Source organism: Mobula birostris, chromosome 19, assembly GCF_030028105.1.
Source record: "Mobula birostris isolate sMobBir1 chromosome 19, sMobBir1.hap1, whole genome shotgun sequence".
Lineage (NCBI taxonomy): Eukaryota > Metazoa > Chordata > Chondrichthyes > Myliobatiformes > Myliobatidae > Mobula > Mobula birostris.
The window spans coordinates 2,968,364-2,987,247 of record NC_092388.1 but is presented as its reverse complement, the minus strand read 5'-3'; the positions used below and the strand labels follow the sequence as shown (position 1 = coordinate 2,987,247).

At 43.3% G+C, this 18,884-nt stretch overlaps 1 protein-coding gene across 2 annotated transcripts in view; it reads left to right on the top strand.

Annotated features, from left to right (window-relative positions):
• LOC140212387 (sterile alpha motif domain-containing protein 9-like) overlaps positions 1-17,576 on the top strand; it is a 28,384-nt gene extending 10,808 nt beyond the window's left edge. The window contains exons 2-3 of one of the 2 annotated variants that reach the window (XM_072283133.1): positions 3,506-3,641; positions 9,218-17,576. In XM_072283133.1, the coding sequence (XP_072139234.1) occupies positions 9,232-14,127 (4,896 nt within the window). In that variant the 5' untranslated portion in view covers positions 3,506-3,641; positions 9,218-9,231 and the 3' untranslated portion in view covers positions 14,128-17,576. The remainder of the gene's footprint in view (positions 1-3,505; positions 3,642-9,217) is intronic. The other variant, XM_072283132.1, reaches the window with a different exon arrangement.
• Positions 17,577-18,884: the final 1,308 nt, after the last annotated feature.

Sequence of the window (18,884 nt, the reverse complement as noted above, 5' to 3'; positions counted from 1 at the left end):
ACAGTTCCTGTGCTGGACTGTTCTGCATTCTAAACCCATGGGCTGGGATTTGCAGGCTCAAGCCAACAGTGTTGAGTATGTTCAGTGACTCATTGTCTGAACTTGGCAAATTCAGAGATTCAGCACTGTAGCTAGGCACAGTGGAAGTCCTGACTTACAAAGTAATTCACTGATAAATTTTGCTGAAGTTCTCCAGACTTTATGCTGGGGAATTGGCACCTGAATCCACTGTACATTTAGTCCAGGCATAAAATATAACAACATGCTGATCTATTCCAGCTGGGATAAGAGGCTTCAGGTTAAATAATAGTGGGCGGGGCATGTTATATTTAGTTTTAAACACATTCAGTAAATGCTGGAAATCCATAGTAACTCAAACAAAATGCTGGAGGAATTCACTGGGTCAGGCTGCATCAGGAAATGAATAAACAGTCAACGATTCGGGCTGAGTCTCTACATCAGAATGGAAAGGAAGGCAAAGGAGAAGACACAATAAGAAGAAGGGAGGTGGGACAAAGAAAGAAGCTGGGAGGTAATAGGTGGAAAAGGTAAAGGGCTGGTCTCCCTTCCCTCTTCTTCCATACCCCACTATGAAACTCCTCTCATCTCTCCTCTTCTACTCACCTCCCCTGGTTCCCCACCTCCTTCCCTTTCTCCCATGGTCCACCTCCTCTCCTATCAGATTCCTTCTTCTTCAGCCCTTTACCCTTTCCACCTATCACCTTCCTGCTTCTTACTTCTTTTCCCCCTCCCCAGCCCACCTGGCTTCACCTATCACCTTTGAGATTGTCCTCGTTTCCCCACCCCTCAACTTTTTATCCCGGCATCTTTCCCCCTTCCTTCCCAGTCCCGATGAAGGAACTTGACCAGAAATATTGACTGTTTATTCCCCTCCATAGATGCTGCCTGACCTGCAGAGTTCTTTCACAATCTTGTGTGTGTCGCATTTAAATAGTTTGTTCAGTTTAATGTGTTCATTACTTTTAAGTGTATTTGTTTTGGAACAAAGATGATCTTCATTTCTTAAAAAAAATTCACTTACAATGGTATTAACTTTCCCTGAGTGGCAGTGACCTTTAAAAGCACTTGAAAGTCCCAAGCTGCATTAACAGCTGGCAAAACTGTGGGAGGATGCTTAGACTGTAAGGTATAGGAGCAGAATTAGGCCATTCAACCCATCAAGACTGTTCCGCCATATCATCACGGCTGATCCACTTTCCTCTCAACCCCATTCTCCTGCCTTCTCCCCGTAATCTTTCATGTCCTGACTAATCAAGAATCTATCATTCTCTACCTTAAGTACACCCAGTGACCTGTGTGCATTTAAGGCGGAGCTTGATAAATTCTTGATTTGTCAGTTGTCTGTTATTTGGTGTCTGTCAATCAGGAGGTGTAGGATGGGGCCTTCAAAACAGCCACCTCTGAGCTCATATTAGAAAGTGCTGGAGTCTCAAGTTATAAGTCAAGAAATTTTTTACTGAAGTGAAGAGAATTTTCTTCAATGTGATAATAATCATGTGGAATTTGCTGCCACAGAGTGCTAAAAATATATTTGTTGTAGTGGTTAAGAATTGTGAGGGTTAATAACTTGTAAATAGGGATGTAGGTTGAGCTAATGTGGTAACAGAGAACCACAAAGCTTAGGACTGTAGACATGGAATGTAGCAGCAACAATACCCAATCAGGAACGTGATAATTATGTTACGTATGCCCATTGTTATAATAGAAAATTTGACTTACTGTTAGACCTGTGGACAATCATTTTATTCTGTAATCAGGACCTAGTCTGTTACTTAATTAAGTCTCCTGTAGCCAGCATTTTATTATCCAAATGTAGTTTTACTGGTAATCTCTTCAACTGAGAATGTAAAAGCCATACCAAATTCACACTCAGGTAGATCAGCTTTCGCTGGTCTCTGCGTGCACACCAGATTTTAAATAAATTGACAGTTACTTTGACAACTCTGTCTGGCCCTTCTGTTTGCTCTCACAAACCCTTTCAGCAGGAGTTGGAGAAATTTCAAAGATCATCACAGAGAATAGGGACAGAACAGGAATATAGACGCAGTGGCCACTTTATCAGGTACACCAGTACACCTGCTCGTTAATGCAAATATCTAAATCTGCCAACCATGTGGTAGCAACTCAATCCATAACAGCATACAGACGTGGTCAAGACATTCAATTGTTGTTCAGATTAGACATCAGAATGGGGAAGAAGTGTGATCTAAGTGACCTTGACCGTGGAGTGATTGTTGGTGCCAGATGGGGTGGTTTGAGTATCTCAGAATCTGATGATCTCCTGGGATTTTCACACAGAACAATCTCTAGAACAGGGGTTCCCAACCTGGGGTTAATTGTAGGGGTCCATGGCATAAAAATGTTAGAAACCCCTGCTCTAGGGTTTATAGAGAATGATGCAGAAAATAGTGAGCAGCTTTTCTGTGCGAGAAAACACCTTGTTAGTGAGAGAGGTCAGAGGAGAAAGGCCAGACTGGCCTCAAGCTGACAGGAAGGTGACAGTAACTTAACTAACCACACATTACAACAGTGGTGTGCAGAGGAGCATCTCTGAGTAGACAAGATACCGAACCTTGAAGTGGATGGGCTACAGCAGCAGAAGACTCTCTGAAGTTTACTTCAATCCTGTGCAGCAGACCCCAGCCCCATACCAGACAGTGATGTGGCCAGTTAGAATGCTCTCCATGGTACATCCGTAGAAACCTGCATTTTTGGTGACATATCAAATTCCTCAAATTCCTAATAAAATATAGCTGCTGTCTTGCCTCTTCTTAGATGCATCGATATGTTGAGTCCAGGTTAGATCCTCAGCGAAGTCTACAATCAGTTCTTTGGTCTTACTGACATTGTCCAAGGTTGTTGCTGCAACACCATTTAACTAGCTGGTATATCTCACTCCTGTATGCCCTCTCATCACCACCTGAGATTCTGCCAAAATGGTTGTATTATTAACAAATTTACAGATGGCATTTGAGCTGTGCCTAGCCACATATTCATGGGTGAAATTGGGCCGTTTGGCCCATTGAGTCTGCTCCACCATTCAATCATGGCTGATCCTTTTTTTCACTCCTCCTCAACCCCAGTTCAGGCCTTCTGCCCATATGTGTCCAATCAGGAAACTACCAATCTCTGCCTTAAATATACCCAACAACCTGGCCTCCACAGCTGCCTGTGGCAACAAATTCACCACCCTTTGGCTAAAGAAATTTCCCCGCATCTCTGAAAGGACACCCCTCTATCCTGAGGCTCTGTCCTCTTGCCCTAGACTCTCCCACCATGGGAAACATCCAATTAAAGTTGGAGATATCTTTAATTGTATTAAATCTTGATTGTTTAGAGCAGTGGGTGAAACATATATCCCTGAGCTGCACCAGTGTTGATTGTCAGGAAGTTGGAGATATCTTTAATTGTTTTAAATATAATAGCCTTCATGTTTCTAATACTTAATGATATTTTTTTTGAACACAAACATTGTAAACATAAGAGATTCTGCAGATGCTGGTAATCTTGAGTGATACGCACAAAATGCTGAGGGAACTCAGCAGGTCTATGGAGAGGACTTCTGGCCAGGACCCTTCATCAGGACTGGAAAGGAAGGAGATAGAAGGCGGAATAAAAAGGTGAGGCAGGAGTGCAAGCTGGCAAGCGATAGGTGAGACCTGGTGGGTGGGGGAGGGATGAGGTGAGAAACTGAGAGATAATAGATGGAAAAGGTATAGAGCTGAAGAAGAAGGGATCTGAAAGCAGAGGAGAGTAGACCACGGGAGAAAGGGAAGCAAGGGAGCAGCAGAGGGAGGTGATGGGAAGGTGAGAGGAAGATGGGAAGGGGTGAGAGGGGAACCAGAATGGGGTGTGGAAAAAGAGAGAAGGGGAGTGGAAGAAATGACCAGGAGTTGGAGAAATTAATGTTCACGTCATCAGGTTGGAGATCACCCAACCAGAATATGAGATACTGTTCCTCCAACCTAAGAGTGGCCTTATTGTGGAAGTAGAGAATGCCATGGACTAACTTGTCAGAATGGGAATAGGAAGTAAAATTAAAATGGGTGGCCACTGGGAGATCTAGCTTGTTGTTCCAGGTGGAACAAATATACTCGACGTAGTGGTCACCACTTTGTCAGGTCTCACCAATGTAGAGGAGCTGCCTTTGGCCCATAATGTGTGTGGGGGTCAAAAAAGAGCTATCGACCTAATCCCACCTTCCCACAAAGGTTCCATAACTGCTGCAGATCATTGAAGTTCAAGCATTACTGAGTTATAACATCAATTCATTCCCAAGCACTGAGAGGCATTGCCTGATTTTTCAGCGGTGAGCATGGGCTGCAGTTGAACTGCAGTGTTCGCATCTACAGTGGCGCCCACGGTACCTCCTATGCATAAAGTGGCCACTGAGTGTATGATCGTGGTCTTCTGCTGCTGTAGCCCATCCGTTTCAAGGTTCGACATGTTGTGCATTCGGAGATGCTCCTCTACAAACCACTGTTGAAACACATGATTATTTGAACCAGTCTGGCCATTCTCCTCTGACCTCTCTCATTAATGAGGTGTTTTTGCCCACAGAACTGCCGTTCACTGAATGTTTTTTTTTTTCCTCATACTATTCTCTGTAAACTCCAGATATTGCTGTATGTGAAAATCCCAGATTAGCAGTTTCTGAGATACTCAAACCATCCCGTCAGGTACCAACAGCTATTCCACAGTTAAAGTCACTTAGATAACACATCTTCCCCATTCTGATCTTTGGTCTGAAGAACAACTGAACCTCTTGACCATGCCTGCATGCTTTTATGCATTAAATTCCTGCCACTTAATTGGCTGATTAATTGAATTGAATTGAACTGAATTGACTTACATCCTTCATATTCCTGAGGTGTAAGAATCTTTACCATAAGGCATAGACCATAGGACAAAGGAGTAGAAGTCGGCCATTCGGCCCATCGAGTCTGCTCTGCCATTTTATCATGAGCTGGTCCATTCTCTCATTTAGTCCCACTCCCCCGCCTTCTCACCATAACCTTTGATGCCCTGGCTACTCAGATACCTATCAATCTCTGCCTTAAATACACCCAACGACTTGGCTTCCACTGTGGCCCGTGGCAACAAATTCCATAGATTCACCACCCTCTGGTTAAAAAAATTTCTTCGCATCTCTGTTCTGAATGGGTGCCCTTCAATCCTTAAGTCATGCCCTCTCGTACTAGACTCCCCCACTACGGGAGACAACTTTGCCACATTCACTCTGTCCATGCCTTTCAATATTCGAAATGTTTCTATGAGGTCCTCCCTCATTCTTCTAAACTCCAAGGAATACAGTCCAAGAGCAGACAAATGTTCCTCATATGTTACCCCTCTCATTCCCAGAATCATTCGGGTGAATCTTCTCTGTACCCTCTCCAACGTCTGCACATCCCTTCTTAAATAAGGAGACCAAAACTGCCCACAGTACTCTAGTGAGGTCTTACCAGCGCCTTATAGAGCCTCAACATCACATCCCTGCTCCTATACTCCATTCCTCTAGAAATTAATGCCAACATTGCATTCGCCTTCTTCACTACTGACTCAACCTGGAGGTTAACCTTAAGGGTATCCTGCACGAGGACTCCCAAGTCCCGTTGCATCTCAGAACTTTGAATTCTGTCCCCATTTAAATAATAGTCTGCCCTTTTATTTCTTCTGCCAAGGTGCCTAACCATACACTTTCTATCATTGTATTTCATTTGCCACTTCTTTGCCCATTCTTCCAATCTATCCAAGTCTCTCCGCAGACTCTCTGTTTCCTCAGCACTACCGTTTCCGTCTAAAAGTGCAATGTGCAATTTATAGCAATTTATAATAAATATTATGTTCAACAAGATAGTCAGTATATAACATAGAAATACAGTTGCGTCAGCAGGAATTAAGCAGACGATGGCCTGGTGGAAGAAGCTGTCCTGGAGCCTGTTGGTCCTGGATTTTATGCTGTTGTACCGTTTCCCAGATGGTAGCAGCTGGAACAGTTTGTGGTTGGGGTAACTTGGGTCCCCAATGATCCTTCGGGCCCTTTTTACACACCTGTCTTTGTAAATGTCCTGAATCATGGGAAGTTCACAACTACAGATGTGCTGGGCTGTCCGCACCACTCTCTGCAGAGTCCTGCGATTGAGGGAAGTACAGTTCCCATACCAGGCAGTGATGCAGCCAGTCAGGATGCTCTCAATTGTGCCCCTGTAGACATTCTTAGGATTTGAGGGCCCATACCGAACTTGCTCAACTGTCTGAGGTGAAAGAGGTGCTGTTGTGCCTTTTTCCCCACACAGCCAGTATGTACAGACCACGTGAGATCCTCGGTGATGTTTATGCCAAGGAAATTAAAGCTATTCATCCTCTCAACCCCAGATCCATTGATGTCAATAGGGTCTCGCACATCTCTATTCCTCCTGTGGTCCACAACCAGCTCCTTCATTTTTGCAACATTAGGTAGAGGTTGTTTTCTTAAATATAAGACCATAAGACGTAGGAGCAGAATTAGGCCATTCAGCCCATCCGGTCTCACTGTCATTTCATCATGGCTGATCCTGGATCCCACTCAACGTCATACACCTGTCCTTTCACCATATCCGTCCAGGAATATCCTCCAACCAATCAGGAATCTATCAATTTTTGCTTTAAATATACCCATGGACTTGGCTCATCTGCAGTCTGTGACAGAGCATTCCACAGATTCGCCACTCTTCAGCTAAAAAAATTCCTCCTTACTTCTGCTCTGAAAGGTCACCCTTCAGTTTTGAGGCTGTGCCCTCTGGTTATGGATCTGGTTCTTCCGCCGCTCCCCAGAGTGACCATCTGCCCCACGTCCACCTATCTAGTTCTTTCAGTGAGATTTCCACACATTCTTCTAAATTCTAGTGAGTATAGGCCCAAAGCTGCCAAACACTCCACATAACTTAACCCTTTCATTCCCAAAATCATCCTTGTGAACCTCCTCTGGACTCTGTCCAATGACAACACATCCTTTCTGAGATATGGGACCCAAAACTGTTGACAATACTCCAAGTGTGGCCTGAGTAGTGTCTTATAAGGGCTCAGCATTGTGTCCTTGATTTTATATTCTACTCCCCTTGAAATAAATACAAACCTTGGTTTTGCCTTCTTTACCACAGACTCAACCTGTAAATTAACCTTCTGGGAGTCTTGCATGAGGATTCCTAAGTCCCTCTGCACCTCTGAAGTTTGAACCTTCTCCCTATTTAGATAATAGTCCACACTATTGTTCCTTTAACCAAAATGCATTATCATACATTTCCCAACACTGTATTCCATCTGCCACTGTTTTGCCCATTCTTCTAATTTTTCTAATTCCTACTACAATCACATTGCTTCCTCAGCACTACCTACCCCTCCACCCATCTTCGGAGCAGAATTAGGCCATTCAGCCTATTGAGTCTACTCCACCATGGCTGATCCTGGATCCCACAACCTCATACACCCGCTTTCTCACCATATCCTTTGATGCCCTGACCAATCAGGAAATGATCAACTTCTGTCTTAAGTATACCCACGGACTTGGCCTCCACTGCAGTTTGTGGCAAAGCATTTCACAGATTCACTACCGTCTGGCTAGAAAAAAAAACCTCCTCACCTCTGTTCTAAAAGGTTGCCCCTCAATTCTGAGGCTGTGCCCTCTAGTTCTGAATACCCCCACCGTAGGAAATATCCTCTTCACATCTACCGTATCTCGTCCTTTCAACATTCAGTAGGTTTCAATGAGATCCCCACGCATCTTTCTAAATTCCAGTGAGTACAGGCCCAAAGCTGCCAACGCTCCTCATATGTTAACCCCTTCATTCCCGAAATCATCCTCGTGAACCTCCTCTGCAATTTCTCTGATGACAACACACCCTTTCTGAGATATGGGGCCCAAAACTGTTGACAATACTCCAAGTGCAGCTTGTCTTGTATCTTATAAAGGCTCAGCATTATCTCCTTGATTTTATATTCTATTCCCCTTGAAATAAATACAAACCTTGCATTTGTCTTCTTTACCACAGACTCAACCTGTAAATTAACCTTCTGGAAGTCTTGCACGAGGATTCCTAAGTCCCTCTGCGCCTCTGATGTTTGAACCTTCTCCCTATTTAGATAATAGTCTGCACTATTGTTCCTTTTACCAAAATGCATTATCATACACTTCCCAACACAGTATTCCATCTGCCACTTTTTTGCCCATTTTTCCAATTAGTCGAAAACCTGCTGCAATTGCATTGCTTCCTCAGCACTACCTACCCCTCCACCTGTCTTTTTATCATCCACAAAGCCATCAATTCCATTATCTAAATCATTGACAAACAATGTGCAAAGTAGCGGTCCCAATACTGACCCCTGAGCAACACCACTAGACACTGGCTGCCAACCAGAAAAGGCCCCTTTTACTCCCACTCACTGCCTCCTGCCTGTCAGCCATTCCTCTATCCATGCCAGTATCTTTCTTGTAACAACATACGATTTTAAGCAGCCTCATGTGTGGCACCTTATCAAACACTTCCTGAAAATCCAAGTAAATGACATCAACTGCCTCCCCTTTGCTAACCTTGCTTTCTCGAAGAAGTCCAATAGATTTGTCAGGCAAGATTTTCCTTTACGGAAACCATGTGGACTTTGACTTATTTTATCATTAGTCTCCAAGTACCCTAAAACATTGTCCTTAATAATGGACTCCAACACTTTCCCAATCACTGAGGTTAGGATAACTAGCCTATAATTTCCTTTCTTTTGCCTTCCTCCCTTCTCAAAGAGTGGAATGACATTTGCAATTTCTCAGTCCTCCGAGACCATACCAGAATCAAGTGATTCTTGAAAGGTCATGACCAATGCATCCGTTATCTCTTCAGCAACTTCTCTCAGAACTCCGAGATGTAGTCCATCTGGTCCAGGTGACTTAACCCCCTTAAGACATTCCAGTTGCCTCGCACTTTTCCTTTTGTAATAGCAATGACACTCAAACCTGCTCCCTGACACACAGGAACCTCTGGCATACACCTAGTGTCTTCCACAGTAAAGACTGAAGCAAGGTATTTGCATTAGCAAGCAGGTGTACAGGTGTACCTAATAAAGTGGCCACTGAGTGTATGTTGATGTACTTATGACAAATAGTAAAGTTGATGCGAAAGGTTTAATGTGTTCAACATAAATAATTTGACAAATTGTGATTCCATTAAAGGTGAAGAACCAAAGATGAACAAATCCTGCTGTTTACCCAGTGACTTAACTGAATGGACCAAAGAGCATGTGAAATCCTGGGTGACTGGTGAACTGAAACTGGGTCAGCAGTGTGGTGAGATATTGTACAATGAAGATGTCAGTGGAGTGGTTTTGGAAGGACTTACTAAAGCAGACATAAATGGAATGGGCATAAAGGCTGGACCAGCAGCTCTGATAATAAATAAACGTGATGAATTCATCAAACTTTCAAAGAGTTCCACAAAGCAAACAACTGACGAAAGCTCCCTTTGCAAAGGGTCAAATGCTTCGGATTCTGAAGCACCTGAGTTACTCAACGCAGAAGGTCAGGGGAGTAAATCAGCTTCCTCGGATCTCAACAAGAACCCCTCGGCACAGAAACACAGTAAAAAGAGAAGGATGGGAGATCGAGTCACACAACCCAACTCAAGCCCCACAAATTCAGAGGAAAGTGGGACAAACGGACAGGAATATCAACAAGAGAGGATTGTTCCTGTTGCAAAGGCACAGTCTGCCTCAGAATCTGAGGCAAGGAAAAACAAACAGCAGTTTGAAGAAAATGCCTCAAAACCAAGATGTGAGCCATATCCATTTGACCAGCGTCACATAGGTTCGAGGTATATACAGAACTATGTCCTTCCTCCCGAAACAGGACCCTCCAATCTCCTAGACCCAGTGCATGAGTTCAAGCTTTTTAATGTGCCTGGGAATGAAACGAGGGCAGACGTGTTGGAAGATATGATGAAGAAGTTCAGTAATGAAGTTTTCAGATTCTCAGCAGCATGTCTTAACAGCAGAACAAATGGGACCATCCATTTTGGGGTAGGAGACACAAAAAGTGGATACGAACATGGTGAGATTATAGGTGTGTCTGTGGAGAACACTGACAAGTACGTTGATTGTTTGTATAACAGCTTTTCTACTTACTTTGATGAGAAAGATGTTGCAGATGCAAAATCCTGCATTCGACCGCCCCGATTCGTGGAGGTTTTGAACTCAGATCAAACACTGTCACAAAGATTCGTTATTGAAGTTGACATTGTGCCAAGCTCCGACATTTGTGACTCTAAATTGTACTATATCCACCTGCTGAATAAAACCGGCAAGAAGTGGATGAAGGTCAAGGAGAAGCAGTTGTTCATACGTGATGGAACCAGTTCCAGAGATATTCTGGGAAATAAAAACATCACAGAGAGAGATGCAGAGCACAAAAAATTTCTCACCGAGACTTTAGAGGGCTTGGTCAAGATGCGACAAAAGGCTGAAGCAAAACCACAAAGGGTGACAAAGACACAAGAAGGATACAATCTGATCCGGATGATTACAGGTGGCTCAGACATGATCGACACTTCCTATTATCAGTGGTATATTTTGGTGACGAATAAAGCACAGCAGAATCAAATTCAACATTTAGAGTTCCTGAATGAATTGAACTGGTTTTGTGTGCTAGAATATGACCCTGAGTCTGTAAGCAGTGGGCTATGTCATTCTTATCGTAAAGAGAGAACAGCAAACCTTCACTTCCCGGGACAGTTCCAGGATATTGATACATCAATTATTGAAAACATTGAGAAACTAAAATTGTACAAACAACCAAGCTGGATATTCTGCAATGGAAGATCAGATCTTGAAGGCCAAGAATACAAGCCACTACAACCCAATCAGTGGTATAAAGAACGAGCTGCTGACGTCAGGAGGCTGGTTTCATTCCTGTGCCGACCAGACATCATGCCTAAAGGGAAATTTCTGGTAGTGTTTTTGCTGCTGGCTAAAGTAGATGATCAAAGAGATCCCTTTCTTGAAACCTTCTGTTCATTTTACCAGGAACTGCGAGGGGTCAAAGACATAATGTGCATCTGTGGAAATGAGCAGACTTACTTGCGTTGGAAAGATCTTATGCAATTCAGGTGTGATTCAGAGGAAGTTATCCGGAGATGTGTTTCTGCCTTAAGCCTGGAAGAAGTCAATGACACTGTTCTGAAGATAAAATCGGTCACTCGGTCCACAAGGCGATTCTTGCCCTCAGCATCTGCCTCATCTATTGTTCTTAAGAAGAAAGATGAGGAATTTATGACAGCACTTGAAATCTTGGGTGAAAATGAATGTGAGGATACTGACATCGAAAAGGATCAAAATAAGTTTAAGGAATTTCAAAAATCCAAGGAAGAACAGTTTTACAGAGGTGGTAAAGCATCGTGGTGGAATTTTTATTTTTCCACAAAAGTTCCCTTTATCAAACGGCAAGGCTACGACCGTCTTGTTGAGTTAATTAATGTAAAATCAACTTCTGCAACGTGTGTGATTATCAGTTTATTTCATCATCCAGGCTGTGGTGGGACAACTTTGGCCATGCATGTTTTATGGGATTTAAGGAAAAAGTTTAGATGTGCTGTGTTGAAGAACAATAAAGAAGATCCCTTAGAAGTTGGAAGACAAATTGTTGAGTTGGTGACCTATGGGACTTCCTGTCATCCCGTCTTACTTTTGGTAGATGACCTTGAAGAATTTGAAAACGTTCATGTGTTACAGCACTCAATTCAAAATGCTGTTGCTGAGAAAGGACTCCAATTTGATACACCATTGGTAATCATTTTGAACTGCATGAGGTCACAGGATCCAGCTGGGAGGTCAAAGATGATGGTGTTGGAAAGTATTGCGTTGAAGCATCAACTGACTGATGCTGAGCAGCTTTCATTTGAGTCAAAACTTAAGGAAATTGAAGAGCAACACACAAAACCTGAAGATTTCTACTCATTCATGATTATGAAGCATAATTTTGATAAAAAGTACATTGAAAATGTGGTCCATAATTTATTAAAGGATTTGGATGTTGCAAGCAGGCAAACACAGCTGATCTCATTCCTAGCTTTACTGAACTGCTATGTTAAAGATTCCTCCATATCAGTTTCAAAATGTGAAGAATTCTTGGGATTAGGACAAGTGAAAACCACATTTTGGGGTCCTAAGAAGTTTGAAGACTTGATAGGCCCTTGCAATGTCCTACTTATCCGCATGGAAGTGGAAGAGTGTGGGAGGTACCAGGGAATTCGGATCATCCATCCACTGATTGCAAGTGGCTGCTTAGAAGAACTTAAGCAATCTTACAGTCTTCCCAAGAGTGACATTGTCTTGACATTTCTCACTAATAACATTTTCCTCCAACGCGGTATTGGAAGAGAAAAACTCCTACAAGACACGTACAGTATGTTAATTACCAGACAGCGGAAAGAACATGGAGATGAGGCCAATACTCTGTTCTCTCCTTTAATTGAAGCAGTACAGAATGAGGAAGGAAGTGATAAAGTCATAAACATTTTGACTGATGCATCAAACAAGTTTGACCAAAATCCTTTCATTTCACAGGCCTTGGCAAGACACTTCTATCTGGTTAGAAAAGATTTTGATTCAGCACTCAAATGGGCTTTAAAGGCTAAAGATCAGGCAAAAGACAATTCCTACATAAGAGATACACTAGGCCAAGTTTTCAAAAGCAAATTAAAATACAAGTTGGAATCAGTTGAAGTTGACAAAACAACAGTGGTGACTCCTACCCAACTGAAGGAGTTCTTGGATCTTGCGCAGTCTGCTTCAGAAGCTTTCAAACAATCACAACAACTGACAGAACAGAAAGAAGATAGAGCTGGCTGGCATGAATGGGGGACCAGATCAAAACCTGACATTTACAATACCTCTGGATATCTGGGAGAGATTGAAGTTGCTCTGTATGTTATAGATATTATCAGAATGGTCCCTTTCTTCAGTGGGAAGAAAGAAAGAAATGCAGAGGATTTAGCATTCTTCCTGTCAGGTAACATGAATCTTCAGCATATTGAAAAGACAAATAATATCGATGAAGAATTGTGTTCAGTACTTGATGAATACAATCGATATCTTATTAATATTAAAACAAACATGAAGACAGCTCTTGACTTCTTTGAAGACTACTTTGTCCATTTCAAAACAAAGAACATTGAGAGAGAAGCTGCTGAAGTTAGGGTTCGGAAAAAAGTTTCAGATTGTTTTAATAAATACTGCAAAGTATTTTGTCAGTCACAGATAGAAACCATCTCAGCAAAGAGAAGGAATCCAAAACTCAGCCTGTCATTACAGTTGGAGGAACACAAGAAGTTCTTGGAGCCTCAAAAAGCAGACCGGTTTGCCGGTTTGCTTGAGTTCCTGACAAATAATTCTGAAACTGGGGGTAAAATGGAAGAAATTGTCAATAGTCACAAATTTATCCTCATGAATGAAACAGCAAGATTACCTCAGCAGAAACAGAATTTTATCTTGGCCAACATTGTGCTTAACTGTGTTAAACCAAAGTCAAAGAACATCGAATCTTACACTAAACTTCAAGATCTTTTGAAGGAAGTGCTGCGTGATGTGGAGTTTAACTGTGGTTACGTTGAACCGTATTTCTTGGGTTCCCTGTTATTCTGGCCAACAAAAAGAAATGAAACTGAAGAAGATTGCAGACTTCTTCTGAAATGCATAACAGCAATCCGACAGTCATTCAGAGGGTGCTACAGACGAATGAGTCATTCCAAACATCCTGTTGCACACTTCTATCTCTGCAAAGAACAAGGTTTGAGGAGATTCACACACAAAGCAAAAATAGATCAAATTTTCAGAAAGGTGCCAAATCTCAATTCCTTATGGCAATCTGGAGAAATCTGGAAGACACCTGATGTCAGAAGTCTTCTTGTCCGCGTGAAGGGCAGAACAGGGGAGGATAACAAGGTGTACGCAGAGTTTGGCAGTGTCAAAATTCCTGTGAGACCAGTATATTTGGGTAAGCTGAGAAGTGGTCTAAGCATCGAGAAAGTATCCTTCTATTTGGGGTTCTCTATGGATGGACCAATTGCATATGACATTGAGACTACAGTTTAAGAGTTACAGATATAGGCTGTGAGATAACACTGATACACAGCCTTGTACCTAACTTTCCTTCAGACTTCAAAATAGAACACAGACCTTAGAAATTTACGGAGCAATACTGGCCCGTCAGACTATGATATTGTGCCAACCTTTTAAGACGATAAGATATAGAAGCAGAATTAGGCCATTCAGCCCATCGAGTCTGTACGGCCATTCCATCATGACTAATCCCAGATCCCACTCAACCCCATACACCTGCCTCCTCACCATATCCTGTGATGCCCTGACCAATTGGGAAACTATCGACTTCTGCCTTAAATATACCCACAGACTTGGCCTCCACCGCAGTCTGTGGCAGAGAATTTCACAGAATAACTACTCTCTGGTTTAAAAAAAATTCCACCTTATCTCTGTTCTAAAAGGTCGCCCCGCAATTTTGAGGCTGTGCCGTCAAGTTGTGGATACCCCCACTAGAGGAAACATCCTCTCCACATCCACCTTATCTTGTCCTTTCAACATTCAGCAGCCTCCAATGAGATCCCCCCACATCTTTCTAAATTCCAGTGAGTACCGGCCCAAAGCTGCCAAACGCTCCACATATGTTAACCCCTTCATTCCTGGGATCATCCCTATGAGCCTCCCCTGGACACTCTCCAATGACAACACATCCTTTCTGAGATATGGAGCCCAAAACTGTTGACAATACTCCAAGTGCAGCCTGACTAGTGTCTTATAAGGGCTCAGCATTATCTCCTTTCTGAGCCTGCTCTAAAATCAATATAACCTTTCCCTCCTGTCTACCTAAAAGTTTTTTATATGCCCCTAATGTATCTGCCTCTATCACCACCACATTCCACACCTACCACTCTCTGTGTAAAGAAACTTACTTTTGATACACCTCCTCCCCACCAAATACTTTCCTCCAAACACTTAAAATAATGCCCTTTGTATTTACCATTTCCACCCCAGTAAGAACTCTCTGGCTGCTCACACAAACTATGCCTTTTATCGTCTTATACACCTCTGTCGAGTCACCTCTCATCCTCCTTCTCTCCAAAGAGAAAAGCCCTAACTCACTCAACCTATCCTAATCAGACTTGCTCTCTAATCCAGGCAGCATCTCCTCTGCGCCCTCTTTAAAGCTTCCACATCCTTCCCATAATGAGGTGATCAGAAATGAACACAATACTCCAGGTCTGCTCTAGCCAGGGTCCTATAGAGCTATTTTGTAATTTATTTTGCTGCTCTTAGGGTCATAAGACCATCTTATGAAGGGCTGAGCTACCACAGCCATCCATGGCAATGAATTCCACAAAATCATCACCATCTGCCTAAAGAAAATCTTCCTCATCTCTCTTCTAAAGAGATGTCCTTCTATTCAGAGGCTGTGCCCTCTGGTCCTAGACTCATCCACTATAGGAAATGCCCTCTTCACATACACTCTAGATTATCTAGGCCTTTCAATATTTGATAGTTTTCAATGAGATCCTCCCTCATTCTTCTGAACTCCGGGGAGTACAAGCCCAGAGTCATCAAACACTCCTCAGACGTTAACACTCTCAGTCATTGGGTCAGTATCATAAACCTTCTCTGAACCCTCTCCAATACCAACACACCCTTTCTTAGATAAGGGGCCCAAAACTGCTCACAGTACTCCAAGTACAATGATGATCACTCTTTCTATCTCCTTCAGATCACTTCAGGTTTTCAAGAGAAAAAGCATTTGGCAAATTTCTGCACATCTCTTTACCACTTCATCTAATGCAAAGCCCAAAATTTTAGCCTGTATTTTCAGCATCTGTATTTTATTTCCTGGATTCTATTTTGTTAATTCAGCTTTTTGTTAAATACCAGCAGAATAATCCTCTATTTCAATTAGATTTTCTGATCAGCATTACCTTTTTTTTTATTGAAAGCAGTAGAAGGCATACCTCAAGTTCCAAAGCACAAAGCATCAAGGCTAGCTACATTTACGCAGCACTCAGAATCCAGCAGTTAAAGGCAGGCTCTAATATCGAATTAGGGAATACTAATAACCTGTCTTGGTTCTTTAAGGCTGTCACAGCCGAGGTGGGGGGGGGGGGGGGAGGAGAGGCAGTGTGGGGATAAATTCCCACTATCTATTCCTAATGGCATGCACCTCAAATAGCCTCTGACAACCAAGTCCAGCTCCTAACCCTTCACATATGACTTTGATTTGGTAAGATGGGGCTCATCAGCTATGGTTGGCAGCTCATCGAGGAGAAGGAAAACTCTGATCTCAAACCTGCACTGCCTTGTGGCTGTATCCACTCATGGGGAAGGCTTCAGGATTAAATCCAGAGGAAAATTCCAGAGCTGGAGTCTCTAAGACAGTCCTGCATTGAGTTCAATGTTGACAGACAACTGCTACGATGCCACTGGTGCCAAACACTGTCGATCTCTGGTGTTCCTTTGGATTCATCAGCTGTGTGGAGATGGGGAGTCTGTTACATGGACAGCAGCTTGCTCTCCATATCATATTGCCCTGGCTTACATATCATGTTGACAGGGGTCCCCAACCTTTTTTGCACCGCGGACCGGTTTAATATTGACAATATTCTTGCGGACTGGCCAACGGGGGGGGGCTGGGAGGGGGGTACTGTTCTAGTTCAACAGTGCGTGACAGGGAATGAGGAAAGGTGCAGCTGACTCATATCGTTTCATATCGCCAAATCATATCGTTTCCTCGCGGCCCGGTAGCACATGCTTTGTGGCCTGGTGGTTGGGGACCACTGATGTAGACAGCTGGGACGCAGTATCTATGGTTGACCCTGACCAACGGAGGCCGCAGTAATATTAACCTGACTTAAAGCCTGGATTGGGCACAATTACTTTGACTAATTGCGGTGGTAGGAAGAGCTTATGGGGTCAGAATCAGAATCAGGTTTATTATCACTGAGGAATGTCATGAAACTTGCACAGTGAAATGCATAAACATTACTATATATTGCAATAAGAAATGCAAAAAGAAGGGAAAATAATGAGAAAATGTTCATGGGTTCAAGGACTATTGAGAAATCTGATGGCAGAGGAGAAGCGGTTCCTGAATGATTGAGTGTGGGTCTTCAGGTTCCTGTACCTCCTCCCTGATGGTAGTAATGAGAAGAGTTGGACTCACCATCCTCCCTATCCCTACTGTCATGGGCAGATTCCTCCCAATGCCCTGTCTTCCAAAATAAGCAATCGTCCTGTTTAGTGCTGGTTACCTTCAGTGCTCCTGGTACTAAAATTCTGCACACTGCATATTTGGTGAATGCTGGGACCAAGCAAGATATATCTGGAAAACTTTGTGCACAGTCCATTATTTTTGTAGAGACTATATTATCTGCCTCTATGCCTGATGATTCAAATGTACTTTTGATAACTTCTTTTATAAACAAAGCTTACGCAACTTACTGGACTCTGCAATTTGTCTTTTTAATAAATGCATTATTTGCGAAGGTGGTGTTTGTCTTTTTTTCCTTCTCATAGAGTCATAGAGCACTAGAGCACAGAAACAGGCTCTTCAACCCATCTAGTCCATGCCAAACTATAATTCTGCCTCATCACATCAGCCTGCACCCGAACCATAACCTTCCATACCCCTCTCATCCAACTACCTATCAAAATTTCTGTGAAATGTTTGTTGCATAAAATAACCAGAGGCTATTTCCAAATGCTGCTTTCTTATTTGAAGATTGAAGTCAAACACATCAGGAGTTGAACTGTGCCTCGTCATTTACTGGGAACGCGAGCAGAAGAGGCAATTTCACTTGGGTTTGCAGCTGAAGATTAAAAAAGGCAGCACTTCATGGCAGTTTTTGGAGTTGGACTGTGCCCAATCAGTGAACAGGATTCATGAGGATGTACAAAACTATGGCAAGGGCAAAGGGAATGGCCATTACGTGAGTGGGCCAGTGTTGAAGTGGCTTTGGCTCATCAGCCTTGGGTGAGGTAAATATCTTGTAAGTTTCTCCATTATTGTTTGTTCCTCATCTGTTGGGGCACAGTTAGTGCGGTGAGAATGGCCACAGGGCACAGTTTGTCAGTGAGAATGGCCACAGGGCATAGTTAGTGTGAATGGCCCCAGGGCACAGTCAGTCAGTGAGAATGGCCCCAGGACACCGTTAGTATAGTGAGAATGGCCCCAGGATGCAGTTAGTTCAGTGAGAATGGCCCCAGGACACAGTTAGTTCAGTGAGAATGGCCTCAGGGCACAGTTAGTCAGTGAGAATGGCCCCAGGGCACAGTTAGTCAGTGAGAATGGCCTCAGGGCACAGTTAGTCAGTGGGAATGGCCCCAGGACACAGATAGTTCAGTGAGAATGACCCCAGGGTACAGTTAGTGTGGTGAGAATGGTCACAGGGCACAGTTAGTGAGAATGACCCCAGGGTACAGTTAGTCAGTGGGAATGACCCCAGGGTACAGTAGGTCAGTGAGAATGGCCCCAGGACACAGTTCAGTGAGAATGGCCCCTGGACACAGTTCAGTGAGAATAGCCCCAGGACACAGTCAGTTCAGTGAGAATGGCCTCAGGACACAGTTAGTGTGGTGAGAATGGCCCCAGGACACAGTTAGTCAGTGAGAATGGCCTCAGGACACAGTTCAGTGAGAATAGCCCCAGGACACAGTCAGTTCAGTGAGAATGGCCTCAGGACACAGATAGTCAGTGAGAATGGCCCCAGGACACAGTCAGTTCAGTGAGAATGGCCTCAGGACACAGTTAGTGTGGTGAGAATGGCCCCAGGACACAGTTAGTCAGTGAGAAT